This window comes from Strix aluco, chromosome 1, assembly GCF_031877795.1.
Source record: "Strix aluco isolate bStrAlu1 chromosome 1, bStrAlu1.hap1, whole genome shotgun sequence".
NCBI lineage: Eukaryota > Metazoa > Chordata > Aves > Strigiformes > Strigidae > Strix > Strix aluco.
The window spans coordinates 141,770,435-141,794,201 of NC_133931.1; the positions used below are offsets into that span (position 1 = coordinate 141,770,435).

At 41.1% G+C, this 23,767-nt stretch overlaps 1 protein-coding gene across 3 annotated transcripts in view; it reads left to right on the top strand.

The window, feature by feature from the left end:
* The window catches only part of CREB5 (cAMP responsive element binding protein 5), a 262,286-nt gene that overhangs the window by 171,606 nt on the left and 66,913 nt on the right, over positions 1-23,767 (top strand). For all 3 annotated transcript variants that reach the window (XM_074838089.1, XM_074838102.1, XM_074838092.1), the window contains 2 exons: positions 15,401-15,527; positions 17,693-17,803. In XM_074838089.1, the coding sequence (XP_074694190.1) occupies positions 15,401-15,527; positions 17,693-17,803 (238 nt within the window). The remainder of the gene's footprint in view (positions 1-15,400; positions 15,528-17,692; positions 17,804-23,767) is intronic.

Here is a 23,767-nt window from a genome sequence, read left to right on the forward strand (position 1 = left end):
CCACTAGCAGTGGCTGCCTGCAGGATGAGGGGAGTTGGAATGTGGGGTGTTTGACAAAGCTGACGTCTCTTCCAGCCTCCCTAGACATGGCCCTGGTCCTTGGAAGTGCTGGAGGTGTAGGGCTGGGAGTGTGATTAAAGACACCTGGGCTTCCTAGAGATCTTCGTGCCTAGAATTAGGCATGTGTGAATGGAGAGAATTAGCCTAGAGGTCAACCAGAGAGACTTCCACACACCCCCACTTAAGTTCCGAACATGAAAATACTGATTTACTTCCCACTCTGTGGGGCAATGCTGAAGCAAAAACATCCAAATATGCTTCTAGGATGCAGCTGCCAAAGAAACGTTTCACAACGAACACAGAGGGGCATCCCTGTGGCAGCCTCAGCTGAGGTGCTAATGATTTCATAACCTGTTCTTTCGTTATGCAAGTTATAAAACCTGCTGAGACTATTCGGCACAGGGGTGCCTGCTGCCAGGGCAGGAGCCAGGGTGCAATGGTGGATCAATAGTGGGTTTGCATGTGGAACAGATCTGTACTGTGTGTTTTACATACATGGCTTTGAAATGACAAGAAAACAGCCACTTTCTATTTCCATTTGCATTAGAGACTTTTCATGAATATCTGAAATAGACATTTATTGTGACCATAACCCTACCACAAATTAAAATCAGATCCCAAGTCCCCTGTGAAAAAGAAGCTCATTATAATGTATGGAGATGTCAGAAATGATACTAAATGACACTTAACTTTAAACCCCAAACATTACGCTTATCCATGGTTTAGGGTTAAATCTACAGTGGAAATAAGACCAGGAGCTAAGCAAGGTTTACAGGGGTGGGGGATGTCCCAGTAGATGTATAGCCACAAGCTAAAGAACAAACAGCTGGTTGTATGTGTCTGCCAAATGCAAAGTGTCTTGCATATATACTGCTGCATTTTCTTCTCTTCAGACACAGATTACCTTTGTTACATATCCTACATAGACCAGGACAGATTTATACGAGGTGTAATGTTGATTCAGATGGTTTGTTGCTACAGAGAAAGAGATAAAGGCAGATTTCCGTGTTGATCTAAAAGGTACTCATCTGAATCATTATTCCTAAACATTCAGTTTCTCATCAAATTTTATGTATCAGACATTTTAAGGACTTGTTATCTGGTAGGCTAATACCAGGGCTAAATCCATACTTCGCAAAATAGAGAGACCACGGGAAAAAAAACAGAACCATGCTGACCTGCAATCTGACTTTGCCACTATTCTTTACATTCATCATATTTGCCTTTCCTATTAAAAAAAATAAAACAGAACGACAGCAGAAAACGCAGAGTGGAGTGAGTAAGCCATGGCTTCCGACACCTGGAAATCAGCCATACTCACTGCTGTGCAAATTCCTGCTGCTCTCTGAGCTGAGATCATGCTGTTGGAGATGGCAAGTGTATAGAGCACAGATCTGTATCTTTCTTCCATTCCTAAATATTAACAGTAAAAAATAAATGCAGGTGATGCAACAGGCTTTGACCGGGCCTATTTATGTGACTGTTGAGATATTTTAACCAGATCAGTCAAATGTCTGGCTCCCTGTGGGCCAAATCAAATAGATCTGATGTTATTGTAAACTGAGTGGAGCTGCCACTTCATTGTTTAGGTAAAGTTAACATTTTTTTACATGTTCACCTGCACTGTATTGGCGTGTCTCAGGGTATGTGTGTGACAAAAACTTTGCTTATTTTATAGGAGACATCTAGTAAAGGGCACGTCTTCTCCTTTCCATTCTCTCTCTTCTGCCTCTTCCCCTTCCTCAGCTGACAGCCCTTTTCCTCTGCCCTCCCAACAGCTCCAACCAACCAGTTTCTAAAAAAAAAAGAAAGAAGAAAACCCACAAAACCAGCTAATGTTTGTTGAATGTCAGCATGCTCTGACTTTGTCAGGCCAGCAGGAGAAACAAATTACATTGTCAGAGGCCTTCCACTGACAACTCCAGGGTACCCGTTCCCACAGTTTAAATCTGGAAACTCTTAATGCAAATGCTGCTCTTGATTCCAATGGCTATAGTGGCACTTCGCTGAAAAGTGGTACTTTGGAGTTCAGTTTTGCATCATCGGGCAGTCACTGTGAGTTGAAACGGCGTTCATGTTCCTGGAAGGACTGTTTTCAGACCTTCATGTCTACTGTTGACTTGGGCCATGTCTAGATGAGTGGCATTATGTCAACCGTTCAAATGCAGCTAGAGAGGTCCTTCTAGCCTGGTCAGCGTGGACTTTTTAAACTGTTTTATACAAAGATGATTCCTCCTTGCTGAATTGTAATACTGATAACTGTGAGGTGCAAAATCTTAAAGTTACCCAGTATCCTCAGAGTTTCAAAGTTCACCTTGTTTGGTTTTTGACTCTGCTGATCGTAATGCTGCTATATTACTTCCCCTGGCATGGCAGAAAGCACTGTTTCAGTGTCAGTTCTCAAAGGGAAAGTAGAGGACAAAAGAAACAATGCAAACCAAAACTATTCATGGAGTATGTGTGAACACTTATGTTCATGTTAAAGACATGAAATAAGGAATCAGAAAAAAAATTTAACTGTGTTAGTTCATACTGCAGACTCTTGGAAGTTGACAGAATGAACTGAGCTTTTGCATGACTGCCTACTGACCATTAAGCCCTTTATTCTAAATTTGTGCAGTGGATGCTGTCTTAATCTTCAACACAAACTTCTGGTTTGGGAGAATGTTTCCTTCTTAAGACAACATGTCTCTCAAGACAAAAATAAAATTAAAAAAAACCCAAACAGCTGTGAAACACTAAACCAGAAACATCAGTACAAATTGGAAGGTGAAGATGTAAAATAAACCTTTTTTCTTAGTGTGATGTAGTGTATCATTAACACATGTAAGTCAGCATTTCAGGGTATAATTTAGGAAAATATCTTCATAGGTGTCATACATCTTTATGGGTCGGATTCTGTTCTAAATGACTGTATTAGCAGCACTCCTGTGAACTTCAATGGCAAGAGCATCATGCCCAAAAGAACATCTGCCACAGTAGGATCAACTTCTCCTTGTCTTTCTCAACTGTATTGTATGTGCTGCACAAGGCAAATACGATGAATGCAAAGAATAGTGGAAAGCTGGATTGTAGATCAGCATATTGACTTCAGTTATGGTATCAAGAAGAGCAGCAAGGGTAGAATTTGGCCAGGGCTTTCAGGAGAAATGCTGTGAGTACTATGGTGATCCTCCTGCTTGGCTTCCTGAACTAATCACCACCAGGGGTCAGGAGAAATTACTCGGTAGTAGTCCACAGATGTCAAGGTGTGGGGTGGGGATTTTTGTTTTCTTTTGAAGCATGAGACATAGATCACTGTCAAAGCTTGTTTTACAACTAGATGTAATGCATGTTATGTACTGTGTGTTTATGGAGTGTGTGTGCATATGTGCGTATGAGTGAGATTCCCAGTTGGTTTAAATCCATTGTCTTTGGCAAAGCTGCATGCTGTACACCATTGAGAATTGGCTCTATTGCTGTTGATATGTTCATGCTTTTCTTATTGTTTTCTCAAATTATTGTGTTAACTGGGTTACAGCTCGTGAGCTCTCTTTATTTTTCAGGTTTATATTTCCTCAGTGATATTTTGCTCATAAGCAAGCACATTTTGAAGGTCAGCAGGTAGACTAACATGCAGAGCTGTTTAGGAGAAAAGCTTTGAATATGCTTCTGATTCTCTCATTCCAAAGAACGGTTCAAAAAAGAACAGCAAATGCCCAGTAAAAAAAAACCTAGAGATATTTGCCTTTTCATATTTTATGCCATTTCCACTTGCTTCTATTAAAACATTTTGTAATAGTAAGTATCCTTACTGCTTTAAGCTGGAGAGTCTAGAAAAAATGTGCTCGGTATCTGATGTTACTGACCACTTAGACTTGCTGCTTTTTATTACAAGTATTGACTGGTTTGTATGCATGTCTTTAAAACTAAGATTTAAGATTTACATATTATCTGGAATTTGATCTATAACTTGAAAGGCTACTGTAGCCACAATAAGAATGAAAATAACCCTGAACTGTTGAAAATTCAACTCTGAGCACCCAAAGTGGTAATGACTGCAATAGTAGTTTTGTCGATATTTATAAATCAATGCAAACCAGAAACTGGATGTTTTAATTTACTACAGTTTCAATGTAACTGATACCCTCAAGTTTAGAGCTTTAAGCTTTGTGAAGTGCAATGTTATTGCAGGGCATGCATCCAATTTTTAAAACATTATATAGATTGGAGACAGATGAGCTTTTCAGAATTATTTTAGGCCTATTTTGATTGAATGCCTGAGATGCATTTTCCAGTGGAAATTAATTGCATTGATGTGAAAACAAATGAACTCCAACCTCAAAATTAGCTGCAGGTTCGTTCTTGAATCAGTACTTAAAAGGGAGGGAGCAGGCACAAGATAGTTACTGGAAATTACATGACAATATACACTTTGTTGCAAAAATAAAATAACCTTTTTTCAATGCCTGCTCTTTTTTACTGTCTCTCTTAGTGTGCATGCATGCGTAGGGAGAGAAATTTTCCCATGTATCTGTGGTTGCACATGAGTGGACAATGGGTTTTACTAGCTATCACTTCTTCCCCTTGCATGCTGCTGGAAACCTTTGCTGGCCTGTGTTGACATCTAAGTGTCAGTGAAATCTCCACCAGTCACTACCTGTAGTGCTTCTGTCATTGCTGTGGGGCATTTCTGGAGCACACCATTCAGGGTGACTGTTCTGGGGGACTTTATTAGCAAATAGCAGCTAACATGATTTCTACCCTTCAGTGAAATTTGCCTTAGCTATGTAAAAAATGCTGTAGATGAATTTGGGATTCCTGTTTGTTCAACTGATGCTCTCAGTCAGTGGTAAATCCCATTGAGAGGTAGGCAGAGAACATAATGTGAGCTCTTTAAATAATGAGAGCAGACAACACTGGCTCAGAGCTGATCTCTCTTGAAGTACAGCTGCAGCAGTTCTCCACGAATTTATTCTTTCTGCCTCAAGATTCACCTCTTCCCCATGCTTCCCATCATTTGTCTGATGGGATTTTTAGCATGTTTAAGAGATGAAGCACATGCAAAGGTTCCTCCCAGGAAATGGCATATATTCATTTTGATCTTTATGAAAGTTTGAAAGGAATCAGTGAAGTGGGTTGGGGGTGGGAAGAGGGTCACTGAAGATACATAGCTATTTGACAGCTCTAAGATATTTTTACACCTGGAGGTGACATGTTAAACAGATAATTGAGACTACACCCTCATGTATGTACTCCTCTCCCTCCTTCCCCACTGCCACCCACTGAAACAACGAGAAACTTTGAGACACCGAGCATGTTTGGGGCTGTGACTGTGATGGGCCATGCACAAGTACTAACTTTGCTCTGGGTTGTAGAGAGAGCTTGGCAGAGGTGCTAGCAAAGCAATGACCGTTAAAAAGCACAGAGTATCTCTATGGTATTCTTGTTAAAGGATGGGATTAAGAGCTGGCTTTTGGTCTGCCACTGATGTCATATGTCATCTGAGACTCTTCCAAGCTTCTAATTTTCTATTGTATTTATTTGCTATTTGTTTAAGAAATCATGTTTGTATTTTCTTAGATAACTAACACCTTTCTTAAAGATTTCTATGGTATGTGTTACTTTTACAGTATTTTTGGTGTTGAGAGTAGAATTTCAATCTCAGTAAATAAATCATCTCATGTGTATATACCTACTTGTTTTCTTCACTAGTGACTGTGGGCAAACTCTGCTTTCTGTAGTGCATACAGCACAGTTGTGTCTTGTCAGAGTTAGACAGACTGAATCTGCCAGTGACAGATGTTGGAGTGTTTTTCTCTCACTGAGACTGTTTTCATTAGTCAATCTTTTTCTAGAAAAATTGTGACCAAATAGATGCTCCAGGTCCAACTATATCATTATGGCTGTGTGTGCTGTGAGTTGTATTGCCACATGGTCTTGAGATCCAACAACGCTTGGAGCCAGTCTTTGGCTTTGTACAAGCTCTAGACTGACGAAAATGAATGAGAAGCTGATGGACAAAGTTTTATTTGTTTTTGTGGATAAGGAGCTGAAGAAATTTAAAGATTCAGATTCATCCCATTTTCTTTTTGAAAAATTGCTGGAATCTCCTTTTGGGGTGCACTGTGTCTTTCTGTTAACTACCCACAACAACTGTGTTTCTGTGGGGACTTAAAGTAGGTGCCTGAAGTGAATTGGCCATGATCAGAAACCAGCCTGGGATTTAAGGCCTGTCACTTAAGTAGAAATCTGGTGTTTTAATTCAGGACCCTTTTTCTCAACCTCTTTGGGCACAACAACCTTCCCGCTCTAACTTTTACAACATTGAATGTGGGAACACATGGGGGGATGTTGGGGAAGAAAGTCAAAAGATGTTAAGCCATCCATAGCATAAGGTCTCCGTAGCAGTCCTGTCTGCCTGCAGGCGTATAAGAAGATCAGCAAGTACATCTTTCTTAGACACCCAGGCAGTCAAACATCTCTGAAACACAGGGGCTTGAAACTGCTGCCGCGGCATCCATCATCCTGTGGAGGACAGTGAAAACATGTGCTGTCATCTTTGACATTTTAATTGAAAAGAAAGCTTACACAGATTTCGACCTTAAGCAGTGTGTTTATACAAGTGTATACAGAGAAATAATCTGTCAGTTCAGAGCAGGCTCATTGCTATAGGAGTTGGTTTAGTAACTGAACAATCCAACATTAGCTCACACACCTTGCCTTGTTCCATGCCTCAATAATTTTTAGTAGAAATACTTTGCCTAGAGGCATGCAGTTATTAAAAAAGAGGCTCAGCTTGCTTAAAGTCTGGAATTATTAGCTCATGGTAACAAGCCTGCACTGGAGAAACTGTTGGTTCTTTGTTTTCATGACTTTGCTGTAATTCACCATCTTATTTTCAGAGACAAACTTCGGCTTTGTTTGGGAAGTTAAAAAAAATGAACAAAAAAAAAGGAAAAATAAATCACTTCAAAAAGATTTTTTTTTTCATTTTTACTATAAAGCAGGATTTACAAAGTTCTTTTATCTTAGTATTTCTATTAAATTGCACTGATCCAAATAATAAGGGTAAATAGAGAATTTTGAGAAATTTGTTTTACCACATTTCCAGTATACGGATCAGTCAGTAGTGAGTACTCAGAGAGCTCTCCAAATACCATCTCAGCCCTCTAAGAGTAAAGGGAGCTTTTTCTCCCTGCTTTTTGCAACCTCCTATTCTTTTCAGATGCAAAGTTATGAAGGCCAAATAAAAACCATTTGCACTTCTGTAATGTGTTTGGGAATGGAGTCACTTGAGCAAATGAAGGCTCCAGCACCTTTAGGTAGTACAAACCTGTCAGAAGAGTTACTTGGTGTTCAATTGTCACTTTTGTCTGGATGCTGGGGTTAGGTTTCTTTCCAGCTGTTTAACCTGCTGACATTTTTCTTCAATGAGCCTTAAATTTTCAAGTTTTCTTGAATTTGCTTGCCAGGGTGGAGTCTTAAGCCCGACCCTTAAAAAGAATGCACATATTAGAAAGTGTTTGTGTAGACTTTATTGCTGTTATTATGCCTGGTTTTAAGTCAGCTGCCATTTGGTACGTTTCTGTATTACTGCTACCTTCTTTTCTTCAATAAAAACTGATACACCTTTATTTGTTGTGATGCAAAATCATTTGTTTTCCTGAAGAATTAAGCTTGATCCTGTTTGAACTGAGAGACCATGATGACAGTGGAATCAGTTTGACATCGTTCCTTGCTTTTGTGATCAAATCATGTTTATGCTGCAGTTTTTGGTTTTATCTCACTTTTTTATTTTTTTATTACAAGAATGTGTTTTTATATGAGCTAGTTCTTTATAATCCCTTGAACCTGCCTTTCGCAGTGTTTCCTTGTTTTGCTTTAGCTATGCCATTATCCTCCATGTATCATTTGTGAGTTCCAGCTGTGTGCATAACACTGTGCAGAACATAAACTTCTCTGAGGAGGTTATAGTCTTAGAAACCATTCTAGCTTTTCTTATTTTTCTTGTAATGGGTCAGGCAATAAGACCCAGTGAAATATTTAGAGGGAAGGGAAGATTGAAACCAGCAGTTTCTAAGACCTGTAAGAGCCAAAAGGCAAATGTTAATGGGTTCTGCGAGGCTTCCAAGGACCTGCTGGTCCTTGTACTTATGCTGAATTTGCAGAGGTTCCTTGAACATGTGTTCAGGAAATATAGGTGGCATTACCACAATTGGAGTTTCTAAAGGCAAGATTTATCATTGACTAAATCTTTAAATATAGTTTGGCCCACTACATACATTACAGCAGTGGGGCTGCTGATTTGTGGGGCTTTTCTCCTACAAGTTTGGGTGAAAAGTAGAGCATTCTTAACAAATTTTGGAGGCATTTTGCCACAGGTTTCTAGTATTTTACTGTATATATGTCCATCCCCTGTTCTTTTTTTGTCTTATTCTTTCTCTTCAGTTAGATGTTCTGTCCCTGTGAATTAAAGCAAGTGAGGAAGAGTGCGTTTCTGATGGAGTTGCTTTGCTCCCGGTGAACAACTTCTCATGTGACATTAAGGGATATGTGAATTGAGAAGTAACATCTCTTTGCTTGTTTTTGACTTTGTCCGTATCATTTCATATCTGTATGCTGCATCTTGCTCCTTTTATGATGCTTGTTGCTGAATTCCTTCTACCTCTGTGCCAATATATAGCTTGTTATCTTAATTGTGCCAGCTCTCCTCAAACACTTATATGGGCTTTCCCTTCTCTTCTGAATCAAGCTTCTTGTCTTTAAGACTTTTTGCAGTTTAGCCTTATCTTATCTCAGTCCTCCGCTTTCTCATTACAGTGTCAGGCATCACTTTCACTTTGCCAGTGTCTTTACCCTCAGCTAGTTTCTCTTTCCCAGACTGAAATCTGTTCTTGTCCAACACTGGGAAAATACCTTAAGGAAACACATATATGAAAATATATACACACTCTGTTTAAAAATCTCTACAGAAAGCATAGCTTTGTCTGGATGCTCCCCAAATCCTCTAAGTTATGAGCCACAATTTTCTCTCTCTAAAGTATTGCCCTCCCTGTGTCTCAGTTACTCCCTTCCTCTTGCAAACTTCCTCAGTCCTGTCATTTCTGAGCATACAAGTTAAAAAACGTACAAAGAAACAAGAAAACAACAGAGGAGTGCCACTAAACTGTCTCCAATTCTTTAGCATATTTATTTGCTTCTGTGTTCTGTCTCCCTCTTCTACTTTTCATCTGTTTTGTGTCTCTAGATTGTAAACACACTGTGTAAGAATTGTCTCTTATCTGTGTTTGTACAGTGCCAGGCTCAATGGGGTCCCGGTCCCGACTGGGACCTTTGGGCACCACCACAGTATAAATGTCTGCTACTGATAATAATAATCTACCCACATCATGCAGATGTCTGAATTGTCTGAGAAATACAAACAAGGATCTTTACTAGGTTGGCAGGGAGCCATTAATTTTAGGTGCCAATTTTCCCCTGAATATGCTTTGGCTGTCTGAAAAACCTGGCGACACAAACCTCCCACTTCTTGGAAAGCTTGGCTCTTTGGTGATGCTGTGATTAAAACATTGTTAAACATGGGATACGGCAGGTCAGGTGAGGTCCTTGCAACTATGTGAGGTATTCCAAGTACTTGTCTGATGCTTTGTTGTTGCTTTCCTGTGTGTTTGTTTTTTCTTTCCTCCTCTGAGTGACAAACGAATAAATTGAAACTAGACAGAACTGCCTGACTTTTTTTGGGGTAGGGAGCACCTCAAATAATGGGTGACAAATGGGGAAAGCTATAGTTGGGTTGGTAGACTTAAATGATGGCACTGTGGATCAAACAACAGAGGTGGTATGTGAGGCAACCCCTCCAGTCAGTACACTTCTCTCAGGTTAAAACATCCCCTCCATGTTTTTGCCCTCTGACTAAATTTTTCAAATATTGAAGGCCAAGGACAGCATGTGGGTCAGGTACCCTAGCCTCAGTAGCTGCTGTGGAAACAGTTTGCAGCTGATCTGTAGAACCACATGCTCCAGTGAACTTACTTTATAGCAATGAAAAGTTTAATTGCAACAATACCTGGTTGTTCATGGGACATTCAGAGGGTAGACCGTAGCTAACTGTGCTGATTCTCAGCATGGTAAACTGCTTGGGTGCTTCAGCCTGAAAGCCACCCAAACCGTATGCACATACTGGCATAACTTGAAAAGACCCAGGCTGCTGGTATGCAGTGGTTGCTCCTCATTACACTAATCGTAATGGTATCATTGCTGCCTTATTCACCCGTGTCTCCCTATTGCTTCCACTAGCTCTCTCTCATTTTATCCTGGGTCTATAAGCTTTTTGGGGCAGGACCTCACCCACAGTTTTTAACCAAGGCTTCTAGGCACTGTTGTAATAAATATATATATATGTACATACATATATACGTATAAAAATGATGAAAGTCTGGGCAAGTCTGTGTTGCGTAATTGGAGCGTGGTGCAGAAATCCCTGAGCCAGTGCTGACCCAACATGGCGAACTGCCACAGCACAACCAGCCACCTCTGAGCTGCTCCTGCATGAGCTGACTGGGTGTGGAGGCCATAGAAAGTCAAGGGGTGAGTTCCTTTGCTCCAGTGCAACTCCATATACTTAATGGCTTTACTTTTTCCACATCAGAGCTAACTAAAGTAGAACAAACTGGGTTGTGATGTAGGTATTCTTGCATGAATGCTACATGCAGGAGAGTAAGGAGGGGGAGAGAGGTCATGGTAAGACTCACTGATCCAGAGTGTTTTACCATAATAGAAAACATACTACAGTAATACTTTAAATAGCATCAGTCCTTCTGCATGTAGCCCTGAATGGTCTAGGTCAGTATGAACCTAATCTCATGAGACCTCAGCAGCAAATTGTCATCTGCAGAAACTGTCTTTGAAGACTACAAGTTAAAGGAAGCCTAGTCTTTTAATAGATGAATGTAGTGTTTAGTCATCAGACAGTCTAGAAAACTGGGTCAGATAGATGTTGCATCATAGCAGACAGAATATTTAGAATTAATCAAGAAGTCATGTAGCAAAGTATATATCATAGATATTTGATTACATTAGTGGAGTTATCTTTAATTGTTGGGTAGAGTCATATGATGGAACATGATCGAGTCACCATGGCTTAGCGGGGTACCGCCCATCTGTTTAAATGCTGGTAGGATGACTCATGGTGTTAGCACGACCGTGCAGAGGGAGGGGAGCCAACGTGGTCAGTTACAGCAGCTTGGCTAACACGTGGTATTTTACTAAGCCACTGTAACGCTATCCATCCAGGCCATGTACACCCAAAGAGATAGTGTACAAATGCTGACTGAGACCCCGTCGTGTCCAACAGCAGGCTCCTGCTGGAACACAGTGAAAATTTTTAAATTTGGGAAAAACCCCACAGATGGCCAGATTTTCACTGAGGTTGAGCACTTGCCAGTTTTCTATCTTATCTGTTCTTTATTAGTGGGCTGTTTGCCCAACAACCCTATTTATTTAGCAACACAGGTGCCAAGGAATTAAAAACCCTCAGTCAGCAATATTGGCTGACAGGCTGCAGGCAGCACCTCCTCAGCATTTACAAAGAGAGGAGCAGAGTCGATGTGTCCAACATTAAAAATAACAATTATAAACTCTCACTGACTTTCTTTGCTGCAGGATAGAAAGCAACAACAAAAGAGATTGTTGCCCTTGGACGGAGAAGAAATGTCTTAGACAAATTGAGTATCTCAGCCTATACAGTTCTGTGCCATACACATTCCCTGAGTTCTGTGCAAGTGAGCGCGCATGAGCACATGCTAATCAATGATCTGTATTCAATGTGGAAGGAATAGAAGTATCCATGAGTACTGGCCAATGTCAGCTTCCCCGATGGGGAGCAGAATCTGGTATGCATTATATAGCACTTTTATTGGTGGCAGGAGTGGTGCAGACTTTTCGACAAAAGAGGGTCAACCTCGAAGCACAAGGTTTCTCTGACTGTTCTGCACCTCTTTGCAAAAACATACTTGGGAACAGACTAGCTGGAGTATAGCAAGAAAAAATACCTGAAGTACTGAGGATTTTTTTTTCCTCTAGCTAAGTGTAAAGCATATGCAGACCCCCAAAGCAAAGCAGCATTAAAGGTGAAACTGGGGACAGCAAGGAAGCTTCTTTGCCATTTTAATAAATACCAATAATTCCCTTTTGCCCAAGTCCCATATTCCCAAACTCATTAAAGCAATTTTGGAAATTTTTTTGGCTCAAGAACATATAAGCAAAACTCAAACCGCGCAGTCCCCTGAGAATCACTTGCACAAATTGCATAGGTCAGGCCAAAGTAAGTTGCTGTCAAACAGCCTAACACCTAAGCTTATTATGAAACTGGTGAATTGTACAAAGGGTCTATATGTGGGACAGTCTCAGAATTAATAAAGGGGGGGGGGGGGGGGCTGTTGTCATGGTACTTGTTTTACTTTGGTCCCACTGAAAACTCAAGTGGTATTTTTATTGAATGCATTGCTCCTGTTAGCCAGCGCAGTTCCCATAGGCCATGTCTAAGCCAGTGGACCCAGAGGGCTCCAGAGCTCTGGTGGGCAGGTGGGTGCACTGCTCAGTCTCATCCCAGGGCAGGTATGAGAGTGCCCCAGCACTTTCTCCTTTCCTGCCCACTCCTCCCTGCCCGGTCTCCTGGGAGGAAACCCAGGGTGCGTCCCGGGCAGGGGCTACATCATGCTCTGTTCTGCGCCTCAGCCCTCCCAGCATGGGGGTCTCGGCCCTTCTGTCTGGCAGCTGTCACGGGGACTTTAAAGTATGAGATAGAGAAGACCTGTTTGAGCTTGTTGTCTGCTGCTCTGCAGGGCTGTAGTTGCAGTGGGGATGGGCCAGTGGGAAGTGGACTCTGCTTGGGGTTGCCACAGTCTCTGGAAACCAAACTGCGATCATTGTCCTCCTCACATTCAGCCTAGTATCTCCTTACTTTTTTCTTTTCAAAGGATCACTGAATCTGCTTTTCATGCTATTTTGACCCTGTACTAACGATTCGTCAGTCCTCTTGTGTGAATGAGTGCTAGTACATGGAGCAGCTGTGTTTCAAGTGGAGAGTAGGATGGGTCAGAGACTGTGTACTTTATTTGCTGAGCTCATTTTTTCTGCACTACATCCATTCCACTTAACACCACCTCCACAGCTTCCCAGTCTTAGCCTTGTGCTGAGTTGACCATAGAGTCTCCTGTCCCAGAAGCTGATTTGTACTCCCTCACAGCACTTCTTGCACCCTCTCACAGGGTTACACCATGTATTTGGGAGACATCGTCTTGAGTTTCTTTGGGGGGGATATGAAGATGTAAAGTCCATTATATTCCTCCATCAGCAGATAACCAGGAAGGCATAGGAAGAGCTTCTTGTCTGTATCTGAGATACGTTTGTTGTTGTTTTGTTTGGATTTTTTTTTCCCCTTTCTGAATAAGTACTGTATGTGTCTGGGAGGATTTTTAAAACATCCTTCAAAACACAGCCTTTTTCTCTCCATAGAGAACCAAGACAAAAGGGTGGGTTCAGTCATGTGCAGCTGCTAAAGAGAGGGCAGCTGAGGGCAGAGGGGTGGAAGGAGCAGGGATGTCTGGATATGAGGGAGTGGACAGGGCAAGGACTCTGAGGTGGCATTTGTTGGGACAGAAATGTTGCGGAGGGGAATGGGCTTGAAGAGCAGAGGGTTGAAGGACTGAAAGTTCAAGGATGGGAAATACTGGAGAGTTTTAGGGAAGAGGGGATTAGGTGGTTTTTGCTCTGGGCAGAAGAGGATGAGACTGATAGGTCAGAAGAAGCTGGTATTGCAACTTTGGGAGCCTGGATGTGATGTCCTCCATAGGGGATGTTTGTGAATCCCATTATTCACAGTCTTTGGCCTCTTTGCTTGTTGTTAGATAAATGGAAGTGACAGTTGAAGTTAGAGGAGGGATGTATGTATTCATGACTGACAGTATCACAATTGGAGGGGTAAGAAGTAAAGCCCCATCATTTGGTGTGACAGGGTTCAGACCAAGTGGGAGAAGTGACTGCTTTTTCCCTCACAACTCTGAGATTATGACTGTGCTTCCCTGACCAGCCCAGCCCAATTTTGAGGCTTTCATGGCTAGCTGTGGATTTGTCACTGAAGCAAGGGATGCTTCTGCCAAGGCTGAAAATCAACATGATGTTTACAGTCTCCAAATGTCTTTAGACTCTTTCCATGCTCACCCCTGCAGAGGCCCTTCTGGACTATGCCCCCGTCTCTCTGGTCCTCCTCATAATTTAGGGGTATCTCTCCTGCCTAATAGACAGTGTAAACCGCGTACTATACTGCAGAGCATCCCGCTCTGTGAGAAGGTAACATGCTAACTTGTACTAGCAATGTTTGTTGAGGCACTGCATGTGAAAGCTTTCTTATTTTTATGTTTTTTGAAAAGGTAACAAGTTATATTTATGCCAAACTTCAAGCAACTCATACCTTCTTCAAAACTAAAAAAAAAAATTTAAAAAATTATTAATTTAACTGATTCCCAAGACCACATTCTTAAAGGCTATTTTCAAAGAGTACTCCCAACTTTGTTTAATCCTTAATTTTAAGATTATTCTTTGTGAGTGGGCCTGATTTCTCACATGCACTCTTTTCCCTGTGCTGCACTTAGAAAAATCCTTCTAAATATTTTGAACTCCTTTTGCCAAAATAACTCACTTGGCTTTTTTATAGTCCATACTTTTTGCCTTTACAAGCTACTTAATCTGAATGTAATTTTGCTAATTTTATTTCCCTTTTTTTTTTTTCTTTTCCATTTTCTGTGCCCTGATGACATGCTAGCTGGTAAAATCAGGAACCTTGCTTTGGAACAAAGGCTTGGTAGAGTTTCACAGGAGAGAATATCAAGAGCGAGATGAAATACTCAGAGTAGTTTTTTTATAGGTGATAAAATTTCAAAATTAATTTAAGAGTGTCATCATCTGCAAAACTGTCATCCACATATTTTTGTTCCTGAGGGCTGAATTTACAGCAATGCACCGATGTAGCGTGCCAGGAAGTTTTCCTGCTTTGTCTAGAAATCTTTTGCTGTCCACTGTAAGATGCAGAGGTGCATAGACTGAGACTGGCTGTTACATTTACATTTATGTTCTGTCAGATGAACTATACTGGTGATTTAGCTGATAAATAGTAGAGGGAAGGTGATTCATCTGTTTCTTGAAAACTTTCTGTTCTACTGATTTCTGCACGAGAGGACAAATGCTGGATTGGTTTATCTGCACCTGCTTGTCTAGAGTTGCCTGTGCCTAGCAATGCTGGCACGATAAGGCTTGTTTTGGTCTCTGTAGCCCATGTCAGCTTTCTTTGCTTTTCTCCTAGGCCTGTCCCAGGTTCTCTGTCTTCATTACTGCACCTACACAACCGACAAAGACAGCCTATGCCTGCCTCTATGCCTGGCACCCTGCCCAACCCTACCATGCCTGGATCTTCTGCTGTACTCATGCCTGTAAGTTTTTTGGCTTGGGTTTTGGTGGGGGGAAGAAGGTTATTTTTTTGTTCTATTCAACCTATGCAGAGGTGAAAGTCTGCTGGATTTTCTAAAAAATCAAAGTGTAATGAGTTAAGGAAGCTGGACCTTTTTCGCTGCTTCATCTTACACAATAGTATTTCTGGCACAGTTAATGGCACGTTAATTAGTATGAGAGTGATTAGAAATGGTTTATATGAGACTACAATTTCTGGTTCTCACACCTGGTCATGTAGGTGAGATCAGTATGTCTGTGCTGGAACAAAAAGATTTTTCTGAAGTCAGACAAAACTGGAAAAGCCATGTACATAAGTTATGTCAGTGAACTCTAAGTAATCCTCTTGTTTGTGGGAGATAACCAGCTAACAAGAAAGAAATGAGACATTACTTTTCCAGCCTGGTAACTTGCACATAATTAGAATTTGGTTATGATCACTGCTCATCTTACACTCATTTCTACAGAGATGGGAATATTTCCCATCTTCTGGGAGACAAAGGGGTGCTTTGTAATTGTAGCTTCAAATTCTTAAACTATTTTAATAACCCTTTCAATATAAGACATTTGGGCAGATTAAGGGTGGAGATGAGTAAGGATAGCATGGGGAAGAGGGCATTGGGAAAGGAGAAGTTTCAGTTTCATTCCACGATACTCAGTTTGGAAGACAACCTGAGAGTGATCGACCGTGGCAGAGAGGAAAGCACTGCTTGTTCTGGCTTTGCTGGAGCAAGGGGGACATTCCACAGGGCTACAAATATTCAGGTTTGGCTGCTATTTGATCAGTCATTAATAAGTTATTAATTAGTAACTTGTCAATAAGGCTCTCCTGGAATATCGACCGGGAAGTTCAACAAAAAAAATATAAGACACGTCACCATGGCAATTCTTTTCTGACATGATTCCTGAAGAACCTGAAATGGTGCAAACATCCTGCTTCAATGTAAGCTCAGGGCCTTCAGGTTGCTGCCAGGGAGCCCTTTGGATATCTCTGCTTGCAGACAAGCAGGTGGGCTCTGGCTGAGAGCCCCAGAGACATGAGCATGGAGGTGAGACAGACCCTATCAGCACTGGCTGCCCTGGCTGCAGCTCCTGCCCCACAGCCCTCCTGAAACGGCTGCAGAGGAGATGGCAGTGGGAGCTGCTTCTGCCTCGTGGAGAGGGTGAGGGGCCCCAGCAAGAGGCAGCTTCTCTCTGCCAACAGACAGTGGGATATTGTCCTTTCCCCCAGGCCCAGCATCCATTCTTGCTGGGATCATGAAGTGTGGGAGTCAATACATGTGGTGTCAGGGCACAAAAAAATAGCTCCCCTGCTTGGAAGAGCTCAGGAGGATCCAAAAGCTTCTTTCTTGTATGAACCAAAGATTCAGAGGACTGGCCCAAAGCAAGGCAGGATGCTCAGCTCTGCTTGAAAGCTGCACCATAACCCTACTTATCACCCCTACCAATGACTAGCGGTGTAACAGGGCTTGCCTCTTTTTGGGGAAGATGCTCCAGGAAATTATTTTATCCAGGCCTTACTGCCATTAGGTTTTGTTTGAAAATTGTATCCCTCCCTCCCAGCCTAGTGAGATTAGCTTGCAGAAAGGGCTCTCAATAGCCAGGAGGAGTTCTGCTTTGTTTTTTGCTATCTCAGCAGTACATGAAAGCTTCTCTTACAAGACATACGGAAAGCTCTTCTCAGCTGAGCAGTCCGAGTGAAGGAAAAAGAGCCAACTCATTTTCCGTATAGTTGAGATTGTAGATTTTTATTTATGTTTTTAACAAGCTAAGTTGGGCTGTACTGACAGGGGAAGCCACAACTTTATACAGTGATGCTTTTAAAACCACTTAACTCCGAGTGTTGTTATACTGAAAGGGAGAAAATCATTACAAAAAAGTGCAAACCTGGGTGGCTGCTACATTTGTTTAGTAAAGAACCCTTTTCTTTATAATTGGCTGTGAGTTTTCAGGGCTGATTCTGATGAAACACACGCCTGTGTGCATACACACATGCAATCACATGCAATTCACGATACGGATTGTTATTTTTCCAGTCATGACTTGAAGAAATAAAGCTGAGTCCATTTAAATAGAAACCGAGCATAAATTCTTGCAAATGTCTCCAGACATTTTCAAACCTTTTTTTTTTTTCTTTTTCTTTTAAAAGATGGAGCGACAAATGTCAATGAACTCCAACATCATGGGGATGCAGGGGCCGAACCTCAATAATCCATGTGCTTCACCTCAAGTCCCCCCAATGCATTCAGAAGCCAAAATGGTAAAAAAAGAAAATTAAAATATATATATTTTTTCTTTCCTTATATTGCTCTTGCATACTGGTTACCCAGACAGTCAGGGATGTAGCCAGACACTGCTTACTTCATTCTTAGTCATATGTTATACTCTTTTTTCATACACTGCAGTAAATTGCCTTTGTGTCTATGAACTTTCAAGATGTTTGTAGTCCTAGCTGAACTCTCGGTGAGAGGGGACTGAAGTGAAGGGTGGGCTATCTGATCTGTACTGTGTTAAATAAGATTTTTGGTTCAGATACGTAGAATTTAAGCAAATGGTCTGGCTGGTTCTCTGATGGTGTCTGTGCTCCACAACTTGGCTTAAATAAAATTGTCAGTTAATGAAGAGTGAACTAAAAAGTGTCTGATGTGGAGGGACTGTACATAATCTTTGCTTTTTCCAGGTAGGCTCATGGTGTATCTATGGCAGTGTTAGAAAAGCAGACCAAACAATATATATAAAACTGGGATATTTTCTTTTGCTTGAGTGCAACAAGGGTGTTGCTGTCAAAAAGAAGAGTCAGAATTTGGACATAAATTATTTATTTATACGGGACAAATGTCATAGTGTTTTCTGAAGTTGTCATATGTTACAAGGTCAAGACTTCTCAGGCATATGTACTGGTACGGGATTAATGTAGGTAAACTAAACTACAAGTGCACATTTGTAAGTTTTCCCCAGCTTTATATGCACTCTCATGGAGGTATTCGGCACTAAAATCTCTGGAACTGAGTTCATCAATGTAGAAGTGCTTAGGCTTTTTCAGTTTCAGAACTGCCATTTGCTGGCTAGTGGAAATACGAGGACAGAAGTTTGCAGTTTAACTCTGTAGGGTTTTTATCCTCTCAAGATATCTCATCATAGTGGAAAACAAGAGTAACTTCACTGAACTTCTTTCCATGGCATTTTGCCAAAGTAAAATTGTCATAAGTGAGAGAATGAAATCAAGCCGACAAAGATTAAGCAACCACATGTTTTTATATATTTCTACTTTGCATGACTGGTACATCTTTTAAAGTTGTTGTCATCTATCCTGAGGCAAAAAAAAATATCTTCTTGTCTATAGGTATGATGCATGCAAGAGACTCTGGGTAAAGAGCAACAACATATACGAGCTTATTCTACCTCTGTTTCCTTAGTTTGGATAGGTCATGCCTTTGCCTCACTGTTGGTCTGGGTTAGACTGTTAACCCAACCTCTGTTAACACCCCGTCTAAAACCACACTCCGTAAACATGCAGCCAGTTGGCCAGAAGAAGAGCGATAGCCAAAAAAGCTGGCTCCCCCAGCCAAGGAAAACCTGTGGTCAAGAGTTCTCTCTCTGCTGTACCACACAGTGACGGTGACATGCCAAATGGCAACAGCATCTGTAGCAGAGCTTGTTAAAAACTTTTTGGAATAGGCAAGTGTTTTTTCAGCGCAAGCATAGCTGAGCCAAGCTAAATACTCCTTGGCTGAATAAATCTAAAACTGGCATCTGTTTTGGGGACTAAAGGTTCTGTAGTTTACTCTTCCCCCGCACCCCCTGCCTTTTTTTTACTGGAAGTATGAGGCTACTTAAGAACAAGATTAAATTATTGGTGCATATGGTGAGAATTCTGTGCTTTAATAGCTGAAACTGTACATTAATACAAATTACTTTTTAATCTGGATAAGCAGGTTTTGTCCCTAAACCTAATGTATGAAGGCACGGTTCTTTCAGGCAGAATTTGCTATCGGTTCCAAAACACGGTATAGTGAACAAGCAGTGCCTTTGCTTCTCAGGGGCTTTCTGCCACTCTTCCAGAGGTGGAAAAAATCTACACATATTAACTCTTAAGAATAAGAGGCATAATTCAGAGCTCCAGGACCTTTTTTCTTTTCAAATACAAGTTTTTTTTTTAATACTCTATATTCTAGTTTTAACTTGATTTCTGTTTGAGCACACGTGTAATGTAAAAAATCTCTTCATTTAGCTTTGAGGAATATGAATCTATTAATACTCTGCATAATCAACAAGTGGAAAAAATGTAGGAAATATTGAGAGCAAAATTATTTCTTACGTGTAAGTTCATGATTTTTAAATCTGAATCATCTGTATTACAGGCATGTTTGTTCTTATTATTAACTATTTCACTTTGCTTTGTGCTCAAAGCATGAGAGTTCGCATACTCTGGCGACTTTTTAAAAAAAGTCGAAAACGAGGATGCTTAGTACCTTACCGGATTGCATCCTGCATTAGGAAGGAATTTCAGATTTCCCCAGGTTCTGCTAATACTATTACTGCTGCTGCATCCAGCAGTACTTATGTTCTCTTTGACTGGCCCCACTCTGTGAAGAATATGTGTTGAACACTAGGCAGAGTCATCTAAGCTGCTTACAGCTGATGACTGCAGTAACTGGAGAAGTTTAGGTGTCTGTGGGCCTGATCCATCAGCCATTCAAATCCATGGCACATGGATCAGCATTTTCTTTGTGCCTAAATGAGAGAATGCAGGACAGGCTCCTCTAGATGTGAGACCAAATCTTTCTGGCCTCATGAAAGTATACACCTGAGCAATGCAAGCGTGATTTGGTATGCAGCAGTCATAACACTATTTGGTGACGCGTGTGACAATTTGCTTCTGTAAAATAAATATGAATAAATCATATCAGTATGGGTGCTGTCTGATGCCAGGTCTTTTGGAGAAAGCGGATAGATGGCAAAAGATTCACACCCTTGTTTGGTTCATAATCAGTTTGTAGTAGGAAATGAAAGATGGTCTGATAAATACAAATATTGTCTGATATTCAAGCACATCTACAGACACATATAGAATATGTGTTGCATTAATGTTATGTTTCTATAATAAGCGATTTATCTATACATATTTTAATCAGCTTGTATTACCTGGTGTTTATAGAAAGCCGCACTCCGCCACCCAAGATGCTCGTTTCCTGGTTTAATTTTTTCAGGAGAATGTTCCTTCAGACATTAAAGTATTGTAGATGACATCCCAGAACTGATTTAATTTATCACAACAATCTCAGTTTCCGTCACAGTGTGCCTCTCAATTAGGTTATCACCTAATGCTTTAAAACTGTCCTCGTAAATGAATGAGTGAACATCTAAATCAATACCGCTTTCTTCTTAGATTCAGAGCTGAGTGAATAAAACCTTTATGCTGCGCACCAAAAACACACATTGATTTTGTATTAAAATATATTGCATTGGAAAGTGGAGGAAACATACAGCTCTGAGTGTACATGGTAAAAATATGCAGAATAGCACATGTAGCATATTAACATGTGGTTCAATAGGCTGAGAATATTATGAACTCAGAATTGTTGGCGGTGCCTTTGCCTTAATATACTGCTTACATACAGTTTGATTTTGCAGTTTCAGAGTATTCAAGGTTTAATAACTCGGAAGTGCCATACCATGTGGATTACCGAAGTCAAAGATAAATAGTGTGCACTGAACCACTGGAAGGCTGCGTGACAGCAGGTCTTTTTGGTGGAGCTGATGCCTCTCTATCTGAATTTTGCAAGGCATTGATCTTTACCTGTAGAGATTTATGAGTGCTGAAAGGAGGTATAAAAAGTGGGCTGGCAATGAAAATAATTGAACTTAAAAATACAGTTTTCCATTTGACCTCTTAATTTTTTCTTTTACCCTCTCTCTCTGCCCCTTGCTGGATATGCAGTTTTATAAAATTTAAATAAAATGTATTATGTGTTGCTTGGCTGTGCCTGCCTTCCTGACAGAATCTTTATGGTTCTTTAAAAAAGAAAAGAAATTATTTCCATATCAGAAGTATGCAGGGTTGTAGGCTATTGGTTTTGCCTTGTACGCATTACTAGGTTGAACAGTAACAATAAGGAAATTAATTTGAAAGTGTCTATCAGATGTAAGAGTGAGAATATAACCAGAAAAAAAAAAAAGTAATAAACGAGTGATGAGCATGTTCCTTATTATAATGGTAAAATATCCATATTAACTGAACCTCATAATTTACCTACGAATGCTGGACAGCTTTGTTGGAGGAAGAGAGAGGTGAAAGAAACTGCGGTTAGCCAGTTGTCATCAGCACTAATTTTTATTCGACATAATGAGAGTTAAAAGGTTCAGATCCTACTGGTGGCTGTGAAAATCCCAGTCCAAGTGCTGCTCAGCTCTCCATCCCAGCGGAAAGGCAGGACTGGCTGCGGGGACGTGGATGCATTCCATATGGCTGTCAGACAGGCACTGCTCGCTTTCTCCAGAAACACAGTGTGGCAGCCAGGTGGGAAAGGCTCAGCTGCAAAGGTGGCCGGCTTTCCTCAGATGCAGATTGGGGTCTGTGTTTGGCTGGAGTCTTCTGCTGCTCCTTGTTTTACAAATCACATGCATTTCAGTGTCTGTGAGTTGTGGTGGTGCAACTGGTGCAAAGGGAGAAACGGCTGGAGTAAGCTCTTACCCCCAGCCCTGGTTTGGTACTCAGCTCAGCCATTGTAGCAGCCGTTGGATGCGGAAACAAGAGCACTGCCCTAACAGTGGTGGCATCCTGGAGCAGCTGGTGGCCTTGGAAAGGACATCCCTCTGGGTACCAGCTCTGGGCTCAGGTCTGCAAGGTTTTTGTATTGACTTCAGGCAGGAGGCTGGCGTAGGCAGTCCATGCAGGATCAGAACCACTGAAGCTTTAGGTTTAGATACTTAACACTTCATGGCTGAAGATATTTTGTTAAATATAACAAATGGTTTGAAGTCCATGTTTTCCTATCAAGCTGGCTGAGAAAGGAGTCACTTTAGCAGAGCACCACGCATTGCTTCAGGGCCAGAAGGCTTTTCTTCACACAGGTTCTGGACTACTGAGCAGAAAGAAAAATGTCGCATCTCTGCAGAGCTTTCAACAGCAATTGCTCATCTTGTCCTTCACAATAAAGCAATGAAAGGAGCATAAGAAAAAAAAAATGTGCCTTCCAATTTGAAAAAGAGTTGTGACAAAATTTCCTGTATTGTTAGCTGAGAAATGTTTTCAAGGAAGGGGCTGTTAAATAGTTAAAAAACATGGTGCTTCTGCAACTGTTGACAAAACTCACTGTTCTGAAATTGTATCTCCTGTTACATTTGTGTTTGTGTTTTAAAGTCCCCAAAGCCAACCTTTCAGTGTGCTCCTGATCTACACTTTAAAATCCTCCCTGGGTAGTAGCTTTGCCTGCAGACAGTATGCCTTGCTGTGGATTAAGGTATTACCGTGATGAGTGAAGCTAATCATATTTTGTTTTGTTTACTGAAACAGGACCTTGTACCCGTCACGCCTAAATGCTGGATTATGAACTAGACTGGGTAGGAACTAATTCTTCTTAAGCTGTCAGTGGCTCAGTAAGTGCAATAGAGAAGCGAGCCTGTTCAGTTACTCATAGCTGCTGCGAATAAGTGTTGAATATTTGATCTCGCTTCTCCCGAGTGCATACAAATTGCGTTGCTTGTTGCAGACACAAGTTGTAACAATTCCTTGCATTTTTCATTCTTTGTGTCACTTTATCCTGTGGTGATCTTATCAGCACTATTTCCCTAGAAGAACTTGGATTTTTATTATTTTGTTTGCCTTGATTCAGCTGGGTGTTAAAATGACCTCGCTTTCTCCCCCACCCACCAGCCCTCACCCTTTCTCATTCCCTCTGTTTCTCCACCACCCTCTCTTTCCTCAGAGGATTTACCGACTTTGTAGATTTGTTTCTCTTTCTCCTTTTCCCTCCAGTGTCCACCCTGATTTTGTAACCATAGCAATAATTGAAATACAATCCTAATATTTGCTTGCTGTAGCTATCATCTAGCCCAACACATGAATTGCTGGCTTTTGTGTGTTGCAAAGTTTTGAAACTTGTCAGATGCATCCATATACATGAGAGTGACTTGATGCTGAACTGTCCCTTCCAGAAAAGATTTTGTTCATGTAAAGTTGTATGTCATTGGGAGCTGGTGCAAGTAAAAGCAAGTCCTTATG